Source organism: Onychostoma macrolepis, chromosome 24 (genome assembly GCF_012432095.1).
Source record: "Onychostoma macrolepis isolate SWU-2019 chromosome 24, ASM1243209v1, whole genome shotgun sequence".
Lineage (NCBI taxonomy): Eukaryota > Metazoa > Chordata > Actinopteri > Cypriniformes > Cyprinidae > Onychostoma > Onychostoma macrolepis.
Window position 1 is genome coordinate 12,513,936 of NC_081178.1, and position 14,688 is coordinate 12,528,623.

At 35.6% G+C, this 14,688-nt stretch overlaps 1 protein-coding gene across 5 annotated transcripts in view; it reads left to right on the forward strand.

The window, feature by feature from the left end:
* ctdspla (CTD (carboxy-terminal domain, RNA polymerase II, polypeptide A) small phosphatase-like a) overlaps nucleotides 1-14,577 on the forward strand; it is a 43,064-nt gene extending 28,487 nt beyond the window's left edge. For all 5 annotated transcript variants that reach the window (XM_058764782.1, XM_058764783.1, XM_058764779.1 and 2 more), the window contains 5 exons: nucleotides 3,343-3,444; nucleotides 7,683-7,739; nucleotides 9,534-9,626; nucleotides 11,399-11,584; nucleotides 13,652-14,577. In XM_058764782.1, the coding sequence (XP_058620765.1) occupies nucleotides 3,343-3,444; nucleotides 7,683-7,739; nucleotides 9,534-9,626; nucleotides 11,399-11,584; nucleotides 13,652-13,777 (564 nt within the window). In that variant the 3' untranslated portion in view covers nucleotides 13,778-14,577. The remainder of the gene's footprint in view (nucleotides 1-3,342; nucleotides 3,445-7,682; nucleotides 7,740-9,533; nucleotides 9,627-11,398; nucleotides 11,585-13,651) is intronic.
* Nucleotides 14,578-14,688: the final 111 nt, after the last annotated feature.

The window sequence follows — 14,688 nt, forward strand, 5'->3', positions numbered from 1 at the left end:
TAAAGTCTTCAGAGTTATAATGTTATGATGTAATTGCCTGTACTCATGGAGCAAGCATAAATTTGACCATCTGTGTGGTCTTGTTTGTGTATCCATGTGGGGACTGAATGTTCCCTCAGTGATAGTAAAACTCGAAAAACCTATTTTGTAAATATTAATTACCGTATTGTCCCGAATATAAGACGACCCCCCTTTTTCCAGATGTACCTGTTGGAAAAAGGCTTTTTGAAAACCAAATCTTTTTTTTTTTTTTTTTTTCTCTCTCTGTAAAACACATTTATTCTTAAATTATTTTCATATTGCATATTTTTCCAATTCTAATTTTTGTTTTGAAAGTATGGTAAATACTGGTAAAATGTACCAACAATGACATTGGAAAATTTTGATATACCATTGAAATAACAGGTAGCCAGCCCATCTGAATTATATAACAATTAGGCTATCCAACTCATAGTAGCCTACCAAAATGTTATTATCAGTAGACGTGAAATCTTATTGTAGTCTTCAAATCTGGGTACTGTCTTATGTTTTAAAATCACTTACAGAGGAAGTTTGGTCCCATCAGGCTAACATGACAGTCACGATCATGCTGCTGTAAGCTTTTCTTTTTCATTTGTTTTAATTCGCGATCTTTACAACACACATTACATTACATATTTCATGGCACACTCGTTTTAAGCGTGTTTGGCGCCACCTATTGTTGTGGGTGTATTATTGACATGTCAAAGTCTAGACCCTGAATATAAGACGAACGCGTTTTTTCAGATGTATTTCCAAGGAAAAAACATTGTCTTATATTCGGGTCAATACGGTATTAGTATTGGTGAATATCGGATATTTAATTGTGACGCAATCGGTGGGTGTGTTCTGGAACTCCACCTTCTTTGACGTGCGATGTTGTTGTTTTTTTTTCTCGGTTCGTTTCTCATTCAACGGAGGTCAGGCAGGAGAACAACATCTCCAAGTCACTAGCAACATAAATACACGGTATCGAATAGCTGAGCTGCCACAAATATATCCGCACCTGTACGATCGCTCGCAGGGAGACTTTAAAGATTCAGAGAAAGCATTTAATTCCTAGAAAGAAATTGCAACGAAGCTTGGTGTAGACGACCCGGAGTTATGCAAAAAGTGACGTAGAGAAACATCAGATGCAAGTTTTCCGAAGCCATGAAAAGAATGAAAGGAAAGAGTAAAGATATAAGGTAGCAAGTACCAAATACATGCGTTTCAAATAAATGTTACACCATATTGCTGCTGCAGCTGTTGTTGTTCTGTCAATAAGCGAATTTAAATGGTATACAATAAATGAAATGCCAAAAGAACATACAATAATAAACCATTGTTTTTATCAAATCATGACACCACATAAAATATAAAAACGTGTAATAATTTATCCAGTTTACTAAAAGACCTAGATACACCACATGTTGTGGCACAGGTTTACATTAATCTTCACCCCGCCTCCAGCAGCGCGGAGGTGTTGGAATGTTCGAAACCAGTATACCATCACTCAGCTTTTTCGAACTTCTTTTTGCCACCCAACGAAGAAAGAAAACAAACTTCGTTTGAAGTATATCGGGGCCTTAACACTCACTTAGTCTCCAATCACTAATACCGTATTGACCCGAATATAAGACAATGTTTTTTTTTCTTGGAAATACATCTGAAAAAACGCGGTCGTCTTATATTCAGGGTTTAGACTTTGACATGTCAGTAATACACCCACAACAATAGGTGGCGCCAAACACGCTTAAAACAAGTGTGCCATGAAATATGTAATGTGTGTGTTTTGTAAATATCGCGAGTGAAAACAAAAGAAAAAGAAAAGCTTACAGCGGCATGAGTCGTGACTGTCATGTTAGCCTGATGGGACCAACCTTCCTCTGTAAGTGATTTTAAAACATAAGACAGGACCCAGATTTGAAGACTACAAGATTTCACTTCTGTTGTTAATAAAATTTGGTAGGCTACTATGAGATGGATAGCCTAAATGTTGTATAATTCAGATGGGCTACCTGTTATTTTTATGGTATATATGGTATATTTTTCAATGTCATTGTTGGTACATTTTACCAGTATTTACCATTTCGTTTTGCTTTCAAAACAAAAATTAAAAGATTTGGTTTTCAAAAAGCCTTTTTCCAAAAGGTATAGTACATCTGAAAAAAGGGGGGTCGTCTTATAATCGGGGTCGTCTTATATTCGGGTCAATACGGTAATTCAAAGTAAAAAATTTTAAAACTAATAGTTTAATAACACTGTTAATGTAATCTTTTGCAAATCTCAAAATAAATATTTATTTTACAAACTGTATATAATTTTGCAATGCCTTAAAGGAAAAGTTCACCCAAAAATGAAAATTTCCTGATAATTTACTCTAATGCAAATAAACAGGGTTCAGCATAAACCATTAAACAAATATATTATATACTTTTATTTATGTAGACAAAATAATACAGAATATCAATATCAGCCTCTTATTGGTTATTATAATATAATTATTGTGGTAATTATGTTGGTATTCCTGATATAAGGTCATACACTGAGACTCACTTTATAGGCAATAGGTTTATTCATGTGTGACACATTGATCACATTTTAAATACTTAAAGTACATACTGGAATAATTATGAATTACAGTAATAATTAAACTTTAATATAGTTTAATGTCATTCAAATTGCAAATAGTTATTCAAACCTGATGAGGTGGAAATATTGGCAGTGAAAGGTCATGGAGGACTCCAGCAGATTCATACTGGCACAGATAAATCATCCAGCCCATGCACTGTCCTCCATGACCTTTCCTCCACACTCATGCAGAAATGCACATGCAAAGAATATTCAGCATATTACTGTCATGAATGTGCATAAATTATGCATGCCTGCATGTGCTGTATATGACTTCGCTTGCATCTTTAGATATGTGAGAGTGTGTTTTGCTCCCATAGGCAACTCCATCTGCCTCCCTCAGGTCAGGCTTAGTAAAGGACATCTCATTCCCGTTACTGGCAGACCATCTACAGAGGCAGCTTGTGCTTAGGCAACACGACTTGGCAGTGAAGCCAAACCAGGGGGAACAGTCACTTTAACACAAAGCTATGATCGTTGTTTCAAGGTTGTCCAAAACCACCAGATCCTGGTACATCATTTGGGATTCATTTGGGACAACAACAGAACAATCTCCAGTGCATGTTGTGTCTCATTGGAGAAGGGCCCATGGCTTTTGATTATAACTCTGAATGTCTGGCTGATATGATAAGCATGCATCTTTATCCTCCAGTGAACTGCTTGTTTGCTCTTCTCTCCTCCGTGTATTCATCTGTGCCGTATTTCCTCCAGCCTCCAGCCAAATACCTCTTGCCTGAGGTCAGCATTAATGATTACGGCAAGAACTGTGTGGTCATTGACCTGGACGAGACCCTCGTGCACAGCTCCTTCAAGGTACTTCTGAATACACACACATAACCATAAATACTACAATTTTGTTATTATGATACTATATATAGCTATGAATAAGTGGCATATTGAGCCTTGCTAATCAGTTTTACCTTGGCAACCATTGTTGTTCTTTATTTGACAAGCTTTTGAATAGCGGCAAGTATTGCTACGTTTTAAAACGTAGTTAGCTGCCTATGTAGGGAGCCTTTTAAAAAGTAGGCTTAAAGGGATAGTTAACACAAAAATGAAAATTCTGTCATTAGTTTCTCACCCTCATGTCGTTTCAAACCCGTAAGACTATCTTCGGAATGCAAATTAAGATATTTTTGATGAAATCCAAGAGCTTTCTTACCCTGCATAGAGAGCAACACAACTGATACATTCAAGGCCCAGAAAGGTAGTAAGGACATCGATAAAATAGTCCACGAGACATCAGTGGTTCAACCGCAATGTTATGAAGCTATATGAATACTTTTTGTGTGCTAAGAAAACAAAAATAACAACTTCATTCAATGACGCCTGCATGGTGGGTCTCTTGTGAATGTGCGGCAGCAGAGGCGACATACCCATTCAAACAGAGGGGGCACGTGCCCCCTCAAATTTTTGAGCCGAGTGGATTTTGAATGCAGCTTCCAAAAGACAAAAAATAGCCAAATAATATTTTTATACTTGATACTATCACACTGGCGTGATTAGATTGTTCAGTGCGACACCCTCACCAGCTGCTGAATTCAAGTCTGCGTTCGCTGGCTGGCACTGAGCCAGAGACACGCGCATTTATACAGCGTTTATACAGCGCTGCATTATAACCAATCACACACGATTCTGTAGAGCTTATGAATGCAATGACCAATCAGAGGCGTTCAGATGAGTCATTGTTCAGAGCGCTCGATCGCTGACTGAATTCTGTTCTCTGGTGAGTTATCTCATCAGAAACAACAAGGTGCAGATGTGCGTACGAATGTAACTTAAAGTAAGATATTAATTTCAGAGTGTAAACAGCTTTGATTATAATGGGAGATTTTGAGAGTGCTTGAACTGGCTAGACTGAAGTAAATGAAAATGTTCTTTGCTCTCTTTCTGTACAATGAAAGTGTTATAATTTGCAACTTACAATGTTTTTATTAAATTCACATTAAATACAAAGTCAGTCGTATTCAAATATTTTATGGCATGCCACCCACATGTGGTACTTGAGTAACAAGATGGGTTTTATGTGTAGTTAACAGATTAGGCTACAATAACATTATTATCGTGGCTGTTGTGTCACATGACAAGCATGACGAGCCCCTTTTCACTCTTGCCCCCTCAAAAATAATGAGTGCATGACGCCCCTGTGCGGCAGAGTTTGACACGGAAGAGAAGAAATTGTTGAATGAAGTCATTATTTTTGTTTTCTTTGCGTACAAAAAGAATTTGCATAGCTTCGTAATATTACGGTTGATGTCACATGAACTACTTTAACGATGGCCCTACTACGTTTCTGGGCTTTGAATGTATCAGTTGCCATAAATATCCTTTGCAAAGAAGGAAGTCCCAGAATACACAATAATCAAAGATGGTGGAGAATGCGGGCAAAATGTTGATCATGAATGCAATTTTTTTAAGGAATGGCAAAAAATAGTTAAAAATAGCTCAGTGTAATTAGAAATAGATTATTTTAACCATTTTTTGTCTGTTATGCATTTTAGTAAGTGTTATGTGCTAACATAGCAACATGCTAATGTTAAACTCTATTGGAATCAATTGTGAAACAGGTCTCTCATGCAGAGTGCTATTTGTATGGAGTTTTGGCCTTTATAGACCATTCCAATTCGGTCACTTATGAGATCCTATTTCATCCTATTTGAATGCTCCCTTAGAAGGCAGCTGCCTATGTAGGCACTGGACAGTGAGGCAGCTCAGTATGTTTTGGGACAGAGCTTCCATTTCAGTCCTCATTTCTAAATAAACATTGAGCACATTTAGAACATTCACTCCTGCAAGACCTAAGACATGATAACAGAAGGCATTGGCAGTATTTTGAGGTTGTTGGGGTGGATTTGAAGTCCCAAATGAATTAAATCCTCTTCCGAGATTAAATGTTTGTCTGGTCCTTAGAAAGTAGCGCTTCGGGGAGCCACCTGCTGAGCGCAGTGACCCACTTCTCTGCATCTTGGTTTTAGGCTGTTTTTTAGCTCTCTCTCTCTCTCACACACACATACGGTCAAATAAACAGCTATGGCCAGTTGATTACACACAATCACCCCACATTTACATATGTACACATCCTGCTTAATGCATACATGTCTTCCACAGCTGGATACATCCTTGCTCCCAAAGGAGAAAGACAGTGACAGATACTGAATGTGTTTGCTCTAAGACTAATAACTGTGTTTTGTTAAGCCTGTCCTCCTTTAAAATGTCTGCCTGGCAGCTCCTGTTTTTGCTCAGAGAAGAGAGAAAGGCGGCGACTGAGAGAAAGAGGCCCAGAGAGAGGGATGCATGCCTTTGTGCGCGTTCACAATCTCACATACACACACAAATACACTCATCCTGACACCAAAACACACACCCACATACACACACATCACATTGGAAAGGTATACTCACAGTTACACAAAAACAATTTGACCGTGACCATACTTGACGAGTGTTTACAATATATTCTATTACTTATAAATTTTTTATTAAATGTTCTGTCTCAGTTGGCTTGATTTTCTCAGTGACAGATGTTGTTCTTTTTTACATACAGTGGCTACAAACAGTATTTGAACAAGAATATGAAATATTTAGTATTTAATGCAATGGATTTTTTTTTAAGTTTTAGTTGTTTAAATATTTTTAAATATTTGATTTTCATCAGTCAGAATATTTTTGTATAATGACTTCTAAACTGATAATTGACCATTTCCACTGACAGCCAATCACCTACAGTATCCTAGTTTCAAAACAAATAATTTTTCCTCATATAATAAAATAAGTTAATTACTTTACTTCAATCTCCAAAGTCAATATATTTTCTTATGTGGTAAGTAGCCATGTATTAAGTAGGATAATGTACAGTCAGATGGTAATTTGTACAAAATTAACTCCTTTAGGGTTACGCAAGACCCCTTCCAACTACAGTTTATATGTTGAGTTTAGGTTTTGGAATTTTTTAATTTGTTTAATTTTTACATATTTAATGCATTTATTCTAGATAATAAATACTGCTGTGCCAGTGTCACAATCCCCATTCATATAGATCACCCACTCCTCCTGCTGGCCATATTATGAACTGATGTGTAAGTCAGTTGACTGTGAAAACTGATCTGAAATCAGTCCATTCATTAAATATTTATTTCAGACAGACATTAAATTACTAAAACATTCCAGAATCTGTCCACTGTATTTCTAGATAAACATTCAGACTGTTAACTGAGAAAAATCATTTTCTTAATGTTTTTTCTGGTTTTCCACTAAAAACATTCTTAAAATATGATAAATTTACTTAATAATAATAATTTTAAAAAAATTCTAAGACTTTTACTGAGTTTAGTTTTCATAGCCTTTTAAGCATAAAATGATAAGTAAATTTATGGTTTAAAAAATGAGCCAAATGGTAAACAAAATTATATTAGTAAAATACAAAACTAATTATTTTAAAACAAGACTAATTAAGAAAAATACTAATTAAGAATATTATGTTCTGCAGTCTGCCTGTTATAAATGACCATCACAGTCAGGATGTTATGCAAGCCAGGTCAGATATTGGATGAGCCTCCTCATCTGCCGTCCAATCAGAACTGAGATCCACAGAATTTCCTTGTTTTTAACAAGCCCTTGAAAAGTGCACAGAGCAAAAGTTTTCTCTCCTCTTCTCATCCTCATCCTCATCTTCCTTTCCCTGTTTGCAATAAGACAGACAGCTCATAGCCACCCGCTGAGTCTCTTTCATCGTCTCCCAGCGCTCTACAGCACGTCTCCTCCTCTCTCTCCCTCCGCTTTCTTTAAAAGCGTATAAAGTCTCTTTTCAAAGATGCTTGCAGTTCCAGCTCCATGCAGTCAGCTGTCAGAAACACACTCGCTCAAATGCACACACTCATGCGCATACACGCTCAAAGAGGTCTAATTGAAAGTCTTGACTACAGGTAGCTGTGAAGCGGTGCATGCCTCCCTCTGGCTCTCTCAGAGAACAGTGCAGCAGATACAGCTTTAACATGCTTACAGTCGGTTTCAAGCAGGCTCCTAATGTGGGATTTCCTGTTTTGTGCCTGCAGCCCATCAGCAATGCAGACTTTATAGTCCCTGTGGAGATTGACGGAACAGTTCATCAGGTACCGTGCAAATGGGCTCAAATGTAGCCATGGGTAAATGTTCACACTTTGTCGGCAACGGATTATTATCAAAGCTTTCGCTCCCTTTGAATCTGGACTTTGTTTTTTGTCCTGCAATGTCACACAACCTTGACAAACTGTGTCATAAATAGAAATTAAACAAATATTATGGATTCCATACAAGTCGACAGAATTTGTTGGATAATAAAAACAAATATAATTTTGACTTGAAAATAAAATCAAGGTAAATCGAGGCACTTACAATCGAAGTGGATGGAACCAATTTTTGCAGGATTTAAAATTATTTTATTAAAGCTGTTGCATTATAATATGCTAAAAATGTGCAACATTTCCATAAAGCTGCTTAATCCATCATTTTTACAGTTTTTTTTGGGGCACTGGTAAACAAAGTTGTAAAATTGGAACTTCACACTGAAAATGTTATTTAAGTGATTTTCACATTAAAATCATGTTAACACTTTTGGTTACAGTACATCTTGCTACTATATTGTAAAAATGTAGTAAAAATTATAAAATTACGGTTAAAAAAAAAAACAGCAGCTGTACATGACGAATCAAAATTCATCACAACTTGCTTGTTCACAAGCTGAGGTAAATACTAATAATGTCATACAAAACAGCATAATTTTAACGTGACATAAAATGAAAATAAACAACACAAGATGTGACATAAAATCCTAATGTTCAAAACTGATAAGAAAAAGTTAAGACTTGTGCTTTTTCACTTCCAAAATTTTACATTTAACAGTATTTTACTGTAGAAACTGTTTACCATTAACCAATTAACTGTAGGAGTTTTACTAGGAGTTTATTTATTGAGTTGAATTGCAATCATTTTTATTTTTTTATTTTATTTTAATATAAGTGAACTTATTAATCGTTTTTATTTTAATATAAGTGAACTTATTAATCATTTTTATTTTAATATAAGTGAACTTATATTGTTTTAACAGTTATGCATTGACCCTGTTAAGTTCCATTGTAAGTGCCTCACTGTAACTTCAATTTTTGTTTCTTTTAAATAGAGTGAAAAGTAGAAATAAAATTTTATGGTAATCAACATTATGCCACATCAAGCTTAACTTATATTGAACCTGAAATATTCCTGTAAAAAATAACAACATAAAATACATTTTAGTGATGGCGACCTCACTGTTCTGTGCATTCTCTGCTGTATTAAGACATCAGCTGTAATGATATCTTACCATTTCCAGCATCTATCCTCTGAGGCTTTGTATTTTTATTCAGTTTTTTTTTTTTTTTTGTCTGTCTTTTCATCTCTTATAAGAAGCACTAATATGTGAGTGGCCCCAAAGGGTTCATGTTAAATCACAGTCTGAATCTGAACTCATTTCCTTTTTATCATTTTCCTCGAGTCATTGGGTGCAATGTAGTCAGCAGCACTCGCTCGAGGTAACTAAAAGTTGAAGTAAACAAATGTCACCAGTCTGAATAAAGAGTAAACACACTTGAGGGGAGACTGGAGTGTGTTGATTGTAAATCTGTGTGCGAGTCAATATGGCTCATTTGTTGCTGGAAAACATCTGCGAAGTGGCTGGTACCTGGTTCAAGTAATCCAGGATAGGCTTTGTGGATCAGGGTTGGCCTGTTCTTGGTTACTTGCACTTGGTTGCAGCTACTGAACTACAAGTTGAAGACTGAAACTCTACGAAGAGGTTTATTGAAAGTTCAGTTTCAGCATCTCTTCTGTCTGCAGAAATCAGAAGTGATCTCTTTCCATCAGTAATAGTGGTTTATTTGGTTTGTTTGAAGGTCTATGTACTGAAGAGGCCCCACGTGGATGAGTTTCTGCAGAAAATGGGCGAACTGTTTGAATGTGTTCTTTTTACAGCCAGTCTGGCTAAGGTAAGATTTCCTAAGCTTTTTTAGACTGTGTATAAATCATCTTTAACAGTCCTGACTAACAGTCCTGCATTAAACAGTGTGTAAATACATCTAAATGCCACTTCAGATGAAGCTTCTGTGTTTCCTCTGCATTGCAAAGATTAATTTTGTTGATACTGATTTAATTTGCCTGGTAACAGCCCAAATGTCTTATTATTCTAAATAACTGATTCCTTTAATTAAAGACAACTAGTTTGAGATTTATAGGCCTATCCCAGGGGTGATAGCTTCAAACTAAACTCAGTTCCTGCAGGGCCGCAGCCCTGCCGAGTTTAGTTCCAACACTGCTCCAACACACATTCCATGTAGTTTTCAAATAAGCCTAAATGATTAGATTAGCTGGATCAGATGTGTTTAATTAGGGTTCTATCTAAACAGTGCAGGGCTGTGGCCCTCCGGGAACTGAGTTTGACACCCTTGGCCTATCCCATTTTTGCCTCCCTCCCACTGTTAAAATGTAACTAAGTCATTTTTACTCTTGAGTCTTGAGTAAATTTTAAATGAGCTACTTTTTACTTTTACTTGAGTAGATTTTTAGACTGGTACTTTTATTTGTACTTATGGAAAATTTCATTAATGTAATGGTACTTTTACTTGAGTAGAATATTTTCGTACTCTTTCCACCTCTGCAAATAAGTGATGGAATGAAGTCAGTGGAGCTCACAGGATTCATCTCCTGTGAGATGCTCTCTAAGGAACTTTAATGTTGTTTAGTGTGATTTCGCTGTTCTGTGTGATTTATGTATACCTATATTAAAAAAAAAATGAGATGTGGGAAACTGAGTCAAAAATTTTGCAGTGAGTTTGGTTCATATTGTATATAAAAAGTATTTATATAAAATACTTTTCCTGACAAACGTTCATTTTCAGCAGCAAGAAAACTGCTTCCTTGTCAAAATGAGGGGAATTGGGGGAATCAATCAGATTTAAATCCATAAATGAAAATCCATATATGTTTTTTGGATTGGGTTTGAAAAAAATTAATTGAAGTAATTTATTATTTCAGTTTTTTGTTATTTGGCTGTTAGTCACATAAGTCTTTATGTATTGTTTATTTACTTTATTTATGCGTTTTTAATTAATTCATTATGATTATTATTATTACATGATTAAGTTTTTAAAAATTATTTAATAAAAATTATATATTACTTCATGTTGTTTTTTTGGCTGGAATTGTGTCAGATACATAAAGTGTATGTTTGTTATTTATTTATTAATGCATGTTTAATTGATTAATTCATATTAAATTATTATGTTGTTCAAAAATATTTATTCAAGTTATTATTTCATGTGTTTTTGGGGGTTGAATTTGAGTCAGATATGAAAAACAATTTTTTCTTTATTTTAATTTATTCAAATATTTTGAATTCCTTCATTTTAAATTTATTATCATTATTATTTTGCAAGAATAGCATGCTCGAGTGCTACTGACACTGCTTCCAAACTGCTTGGCTGCAGTTTTGTAATTTATTTTTTATAATATATTTTTTGCAATATTAATATTATTTTTATATATATATATATATATATATATATATGATAAATGAAAAATGTATTAAATATGTATTTTTTATATTCTTTTCTTTACTGTTTTTTTGTTTTTGTTTTTGTTTTCAACTTAGGACAGAGATAAAATACCGATGCCTTCTATGCATAAATGAAGGCAGGGAAAGTTAGTCTGTCTGGTCATAGTGTGATTGTTGTATGGTTTCATCTCTATTTTGGTCCTGCAGTATGCTGACCCTGTAGCAGACCTGTTGGACCAGTGGGGCGTGTTCAGGGCACGGCTCTTCAGGGAATCCTGTGTGTTCCACCGGGGGAACTACGTCAAAGACCTCAGCCGACTGGGCCGAGAGCTCAACAAAGTCATCATAGTGGACAACTCACCTGCCTCCTACATCTTCCATCCAGAAAATGCTGTACGTGTCACTGTGGGCCTCAGCTGCATTTGATTTCACATTACAGCTTCAGAATACACTATTACTTTATAATATAGGTGGCATGTTGACTCCTAGTGAATGAATTTTTCCACCAGAACTAATGAGGTAGAACCCAGCCACTGGCACTTTACACTCCTTTGTCAAAACTTCTCATCAATTATAGCCTCAGTGTGTAGCGAGAAACCTGTGGAGGAAGCTGCAGTCAGACAGATCCTACTGTACTTCAGTGCTGTCACCTCCTACACACGCTTGCATCCCTTCTGTTAGATGAGAAGGTGTAATTCTGTATTCAAACTAATGAGCTGAAGGTGCTGATTAAAGCCTGTGGCAAAATACTTTGGTTGCATATGCAGTGCCGATCCTAGACTTCTAGGGGCCCTACGCATAAAGGGGGGGGGGGGGGGTGTTGTGTTTGTTATTGAAAGAATGGATGAAACGCATTTGTTCGTGTTCACTCCGTGTTGAATCGCGCTTACGGAAAGCGCTCGAGAAACAGTATCTCTTCCGTGGCTCGGTACGCTTTCAACACGTTTTTTTTAGTAAGAGCAAGAGACTAGGACATTTGGCTGATTTTTCCGTAGAGAGTGTGACAGCGCACCGCATTAAAAGAAATGATCATTCATGTTTTCATAACCGCTGGCCAAATTCAAAAACGAAACAAAAATTTAAACATCTTTGAAAGCAAGGGGGAGGCCCCTGGTGTTTTGGGGGCCCTACGCAGCTTGTGTATTCTGCATATAAGGAGGATCGGCTCTGTGCATGTGTCATGTATGCTTTTATCTGCCACTGCTGTTAACAGTGCTTTCTAGGGCTGCACAATTAATCGTAGTAAAATCCAAATCTTAGTGAGATTATCAAATCACAAATTATGTAATTTAATTAAATAAACATTTGCACTATGTTCTTTCGTTGTTTTCAGTAGCTATGTTTCGCTCACCCTGTTTTTATGTGCATTTTGAAGTATTGCATCAGAAATTAGTGAAAACACCTCAAGTGAGCGTAAATTTTTATTTTTTTTAAATTCGCGATTCAAACTCCTAATTACAAGAAATCCCTTAATTCGCAAAAAAGTTTTTACGCATTTTTTTTTTTTTTTTTTGAGAAATTTTGTAAAATTTGCTTCACGTTTGAATGGAAACCCAGCTATTGTCGTAGAGCCCAGCTCAGTTTGCAGTAAATGCTGTGAATGTGGGTCACACATTTAACAGTTGTACTGTAAAAATAAAATAAAATAATATAATAAATTATTATTAATATTTTAATTGTATTTAACACTTTATTTTACAGTGAAATATTACAGTTCTAATGTTTCTTGTGTTCTTAGTCACGATAATTATAATACAATAGCGTAACAACAACAACAATAATAATTACGTTATTATTACTGTATTATTACAGTCATATTGATATGTAATTATTTAATTTTAATTTTATTTTTTAGAAAATTGCCATTAAATGTTTTTTCCCCACAAATTGTGCATCCCTACTTCCATATTTTTAAACAAACAAAATTGTGAAGGATTTTCTATATTATAGGGGATATCAATAGCCTAAAGAGGCCTTTAATAAAGAGTAATTTTTTATAAAGAGACAGAAAAATTATAAATTTTTCAAAGGGACAGAACAAGTTGCTTGAGAACGCATTAAAAAAGCATCAGTTATTGAACACATTTAGAAATTTCACTCCTTAGTCTTGCTAACTATTAAAGTCTTCTCTGTCTGTTTCTTTAAGGGGTAGTTCAGCTAAAAATGAAAATTCTGTCATTATTTATTCACCTTCATGTCATTTCAAATCTTTAAAATATGTTTTGCATAAAGTATAAAGAATGTTTATTTTTGGGTGAACTATTCCTTTAAGGGGGTTTCTTATGCCTTATTAAGACCCTATTCAATGATCAAATGGTTCTTAATTAAAAACAATTTTCTTTGCACAATCGAAAAAAACTGCAAATGGTATTTTCATTGTTTACTGCTACTAGCTTAAAAAAGTGTGTCTTCAGTTTGTGCTTCAAGTGTCTTGTTGTAATGGTGTTTGTGTGTCTGCAGGTGCCGGTGCAGTCGTGGTTTGATGACTTGACAGACACCGAGCTGCTGGATTTACTGCCACTGTTCGAAGGCCTGAGCAAAGAGACGGACGTTTACAGTGTGTTACAGAGCCTGAGGGCCAGGTAGCATACGGGTCCAGCACTGCCACCCCCTCCAGCCATCTCTGGCCCTGGCCTCTAGAGGACACCACTCACCCAACGAACGCCACTCCATCTCCCTCAATGGACCAACGGCCAACATTCTGACACAAGAAAATATATACACTCAGTTTATTTCAACTTTTGATGCAGAATGAAGAAAAACAAAAAGTGATGTTTTTAAGAGAAACACAAGAGTTTACTATCCTTGAATATATTTACCAGGAAAAAGAACAAGACGTGCTATTTTTCTGGCCCGGCGTGAAAACTCTTTTGAACTTTTTTTTTTTTTGTTCAGGCTATGCAGGCAGTCTTTTCCGTGGCGTCATCGGTAGTTCCAACAACTGTGATTTACTTTTACTTTTTCTCGTTCTCTCGTACCAAGTGCCTTCTGACTTGTTTTTATGGGGACACAACTGAGTTTTTGTATGCTGCATATTTACAATTCGAAACCTTTAAGCAAACACTTACTGTAAGAGCAAACGTTTGAGTCTTTTAAAATTCGTGAAGACTTTTCGGTGACAGTCAGAAGTTTTCATTGGACTGAATGATATTATCAGGCAAAAGATGATGCCGTTATTTTCTTGGGTTCTTCTATGCCTTTGAAAATATAGCATATAAGCATTGTGTTCAAAAGAAACGTTTGCATCTATTACCCAACTGTGATTTGAATTAATAATACAATATATTGTGAAAAAAACCTAAAGTTAATCAACAATCCAATACGTCAGGATCTGAAATTAATAATCATCATTTTTAAAATAAAAGATGCAATCAATATGAAAAATGGCTCACAAGTTTGTGTCTATTTGTGTGCATTGCGCTTGATTAAGTTCCAAAGGATGCTGGGAAGCCATGTGTGGATTACACACAATAAGTCCATTGTGTTGCACCTTTACA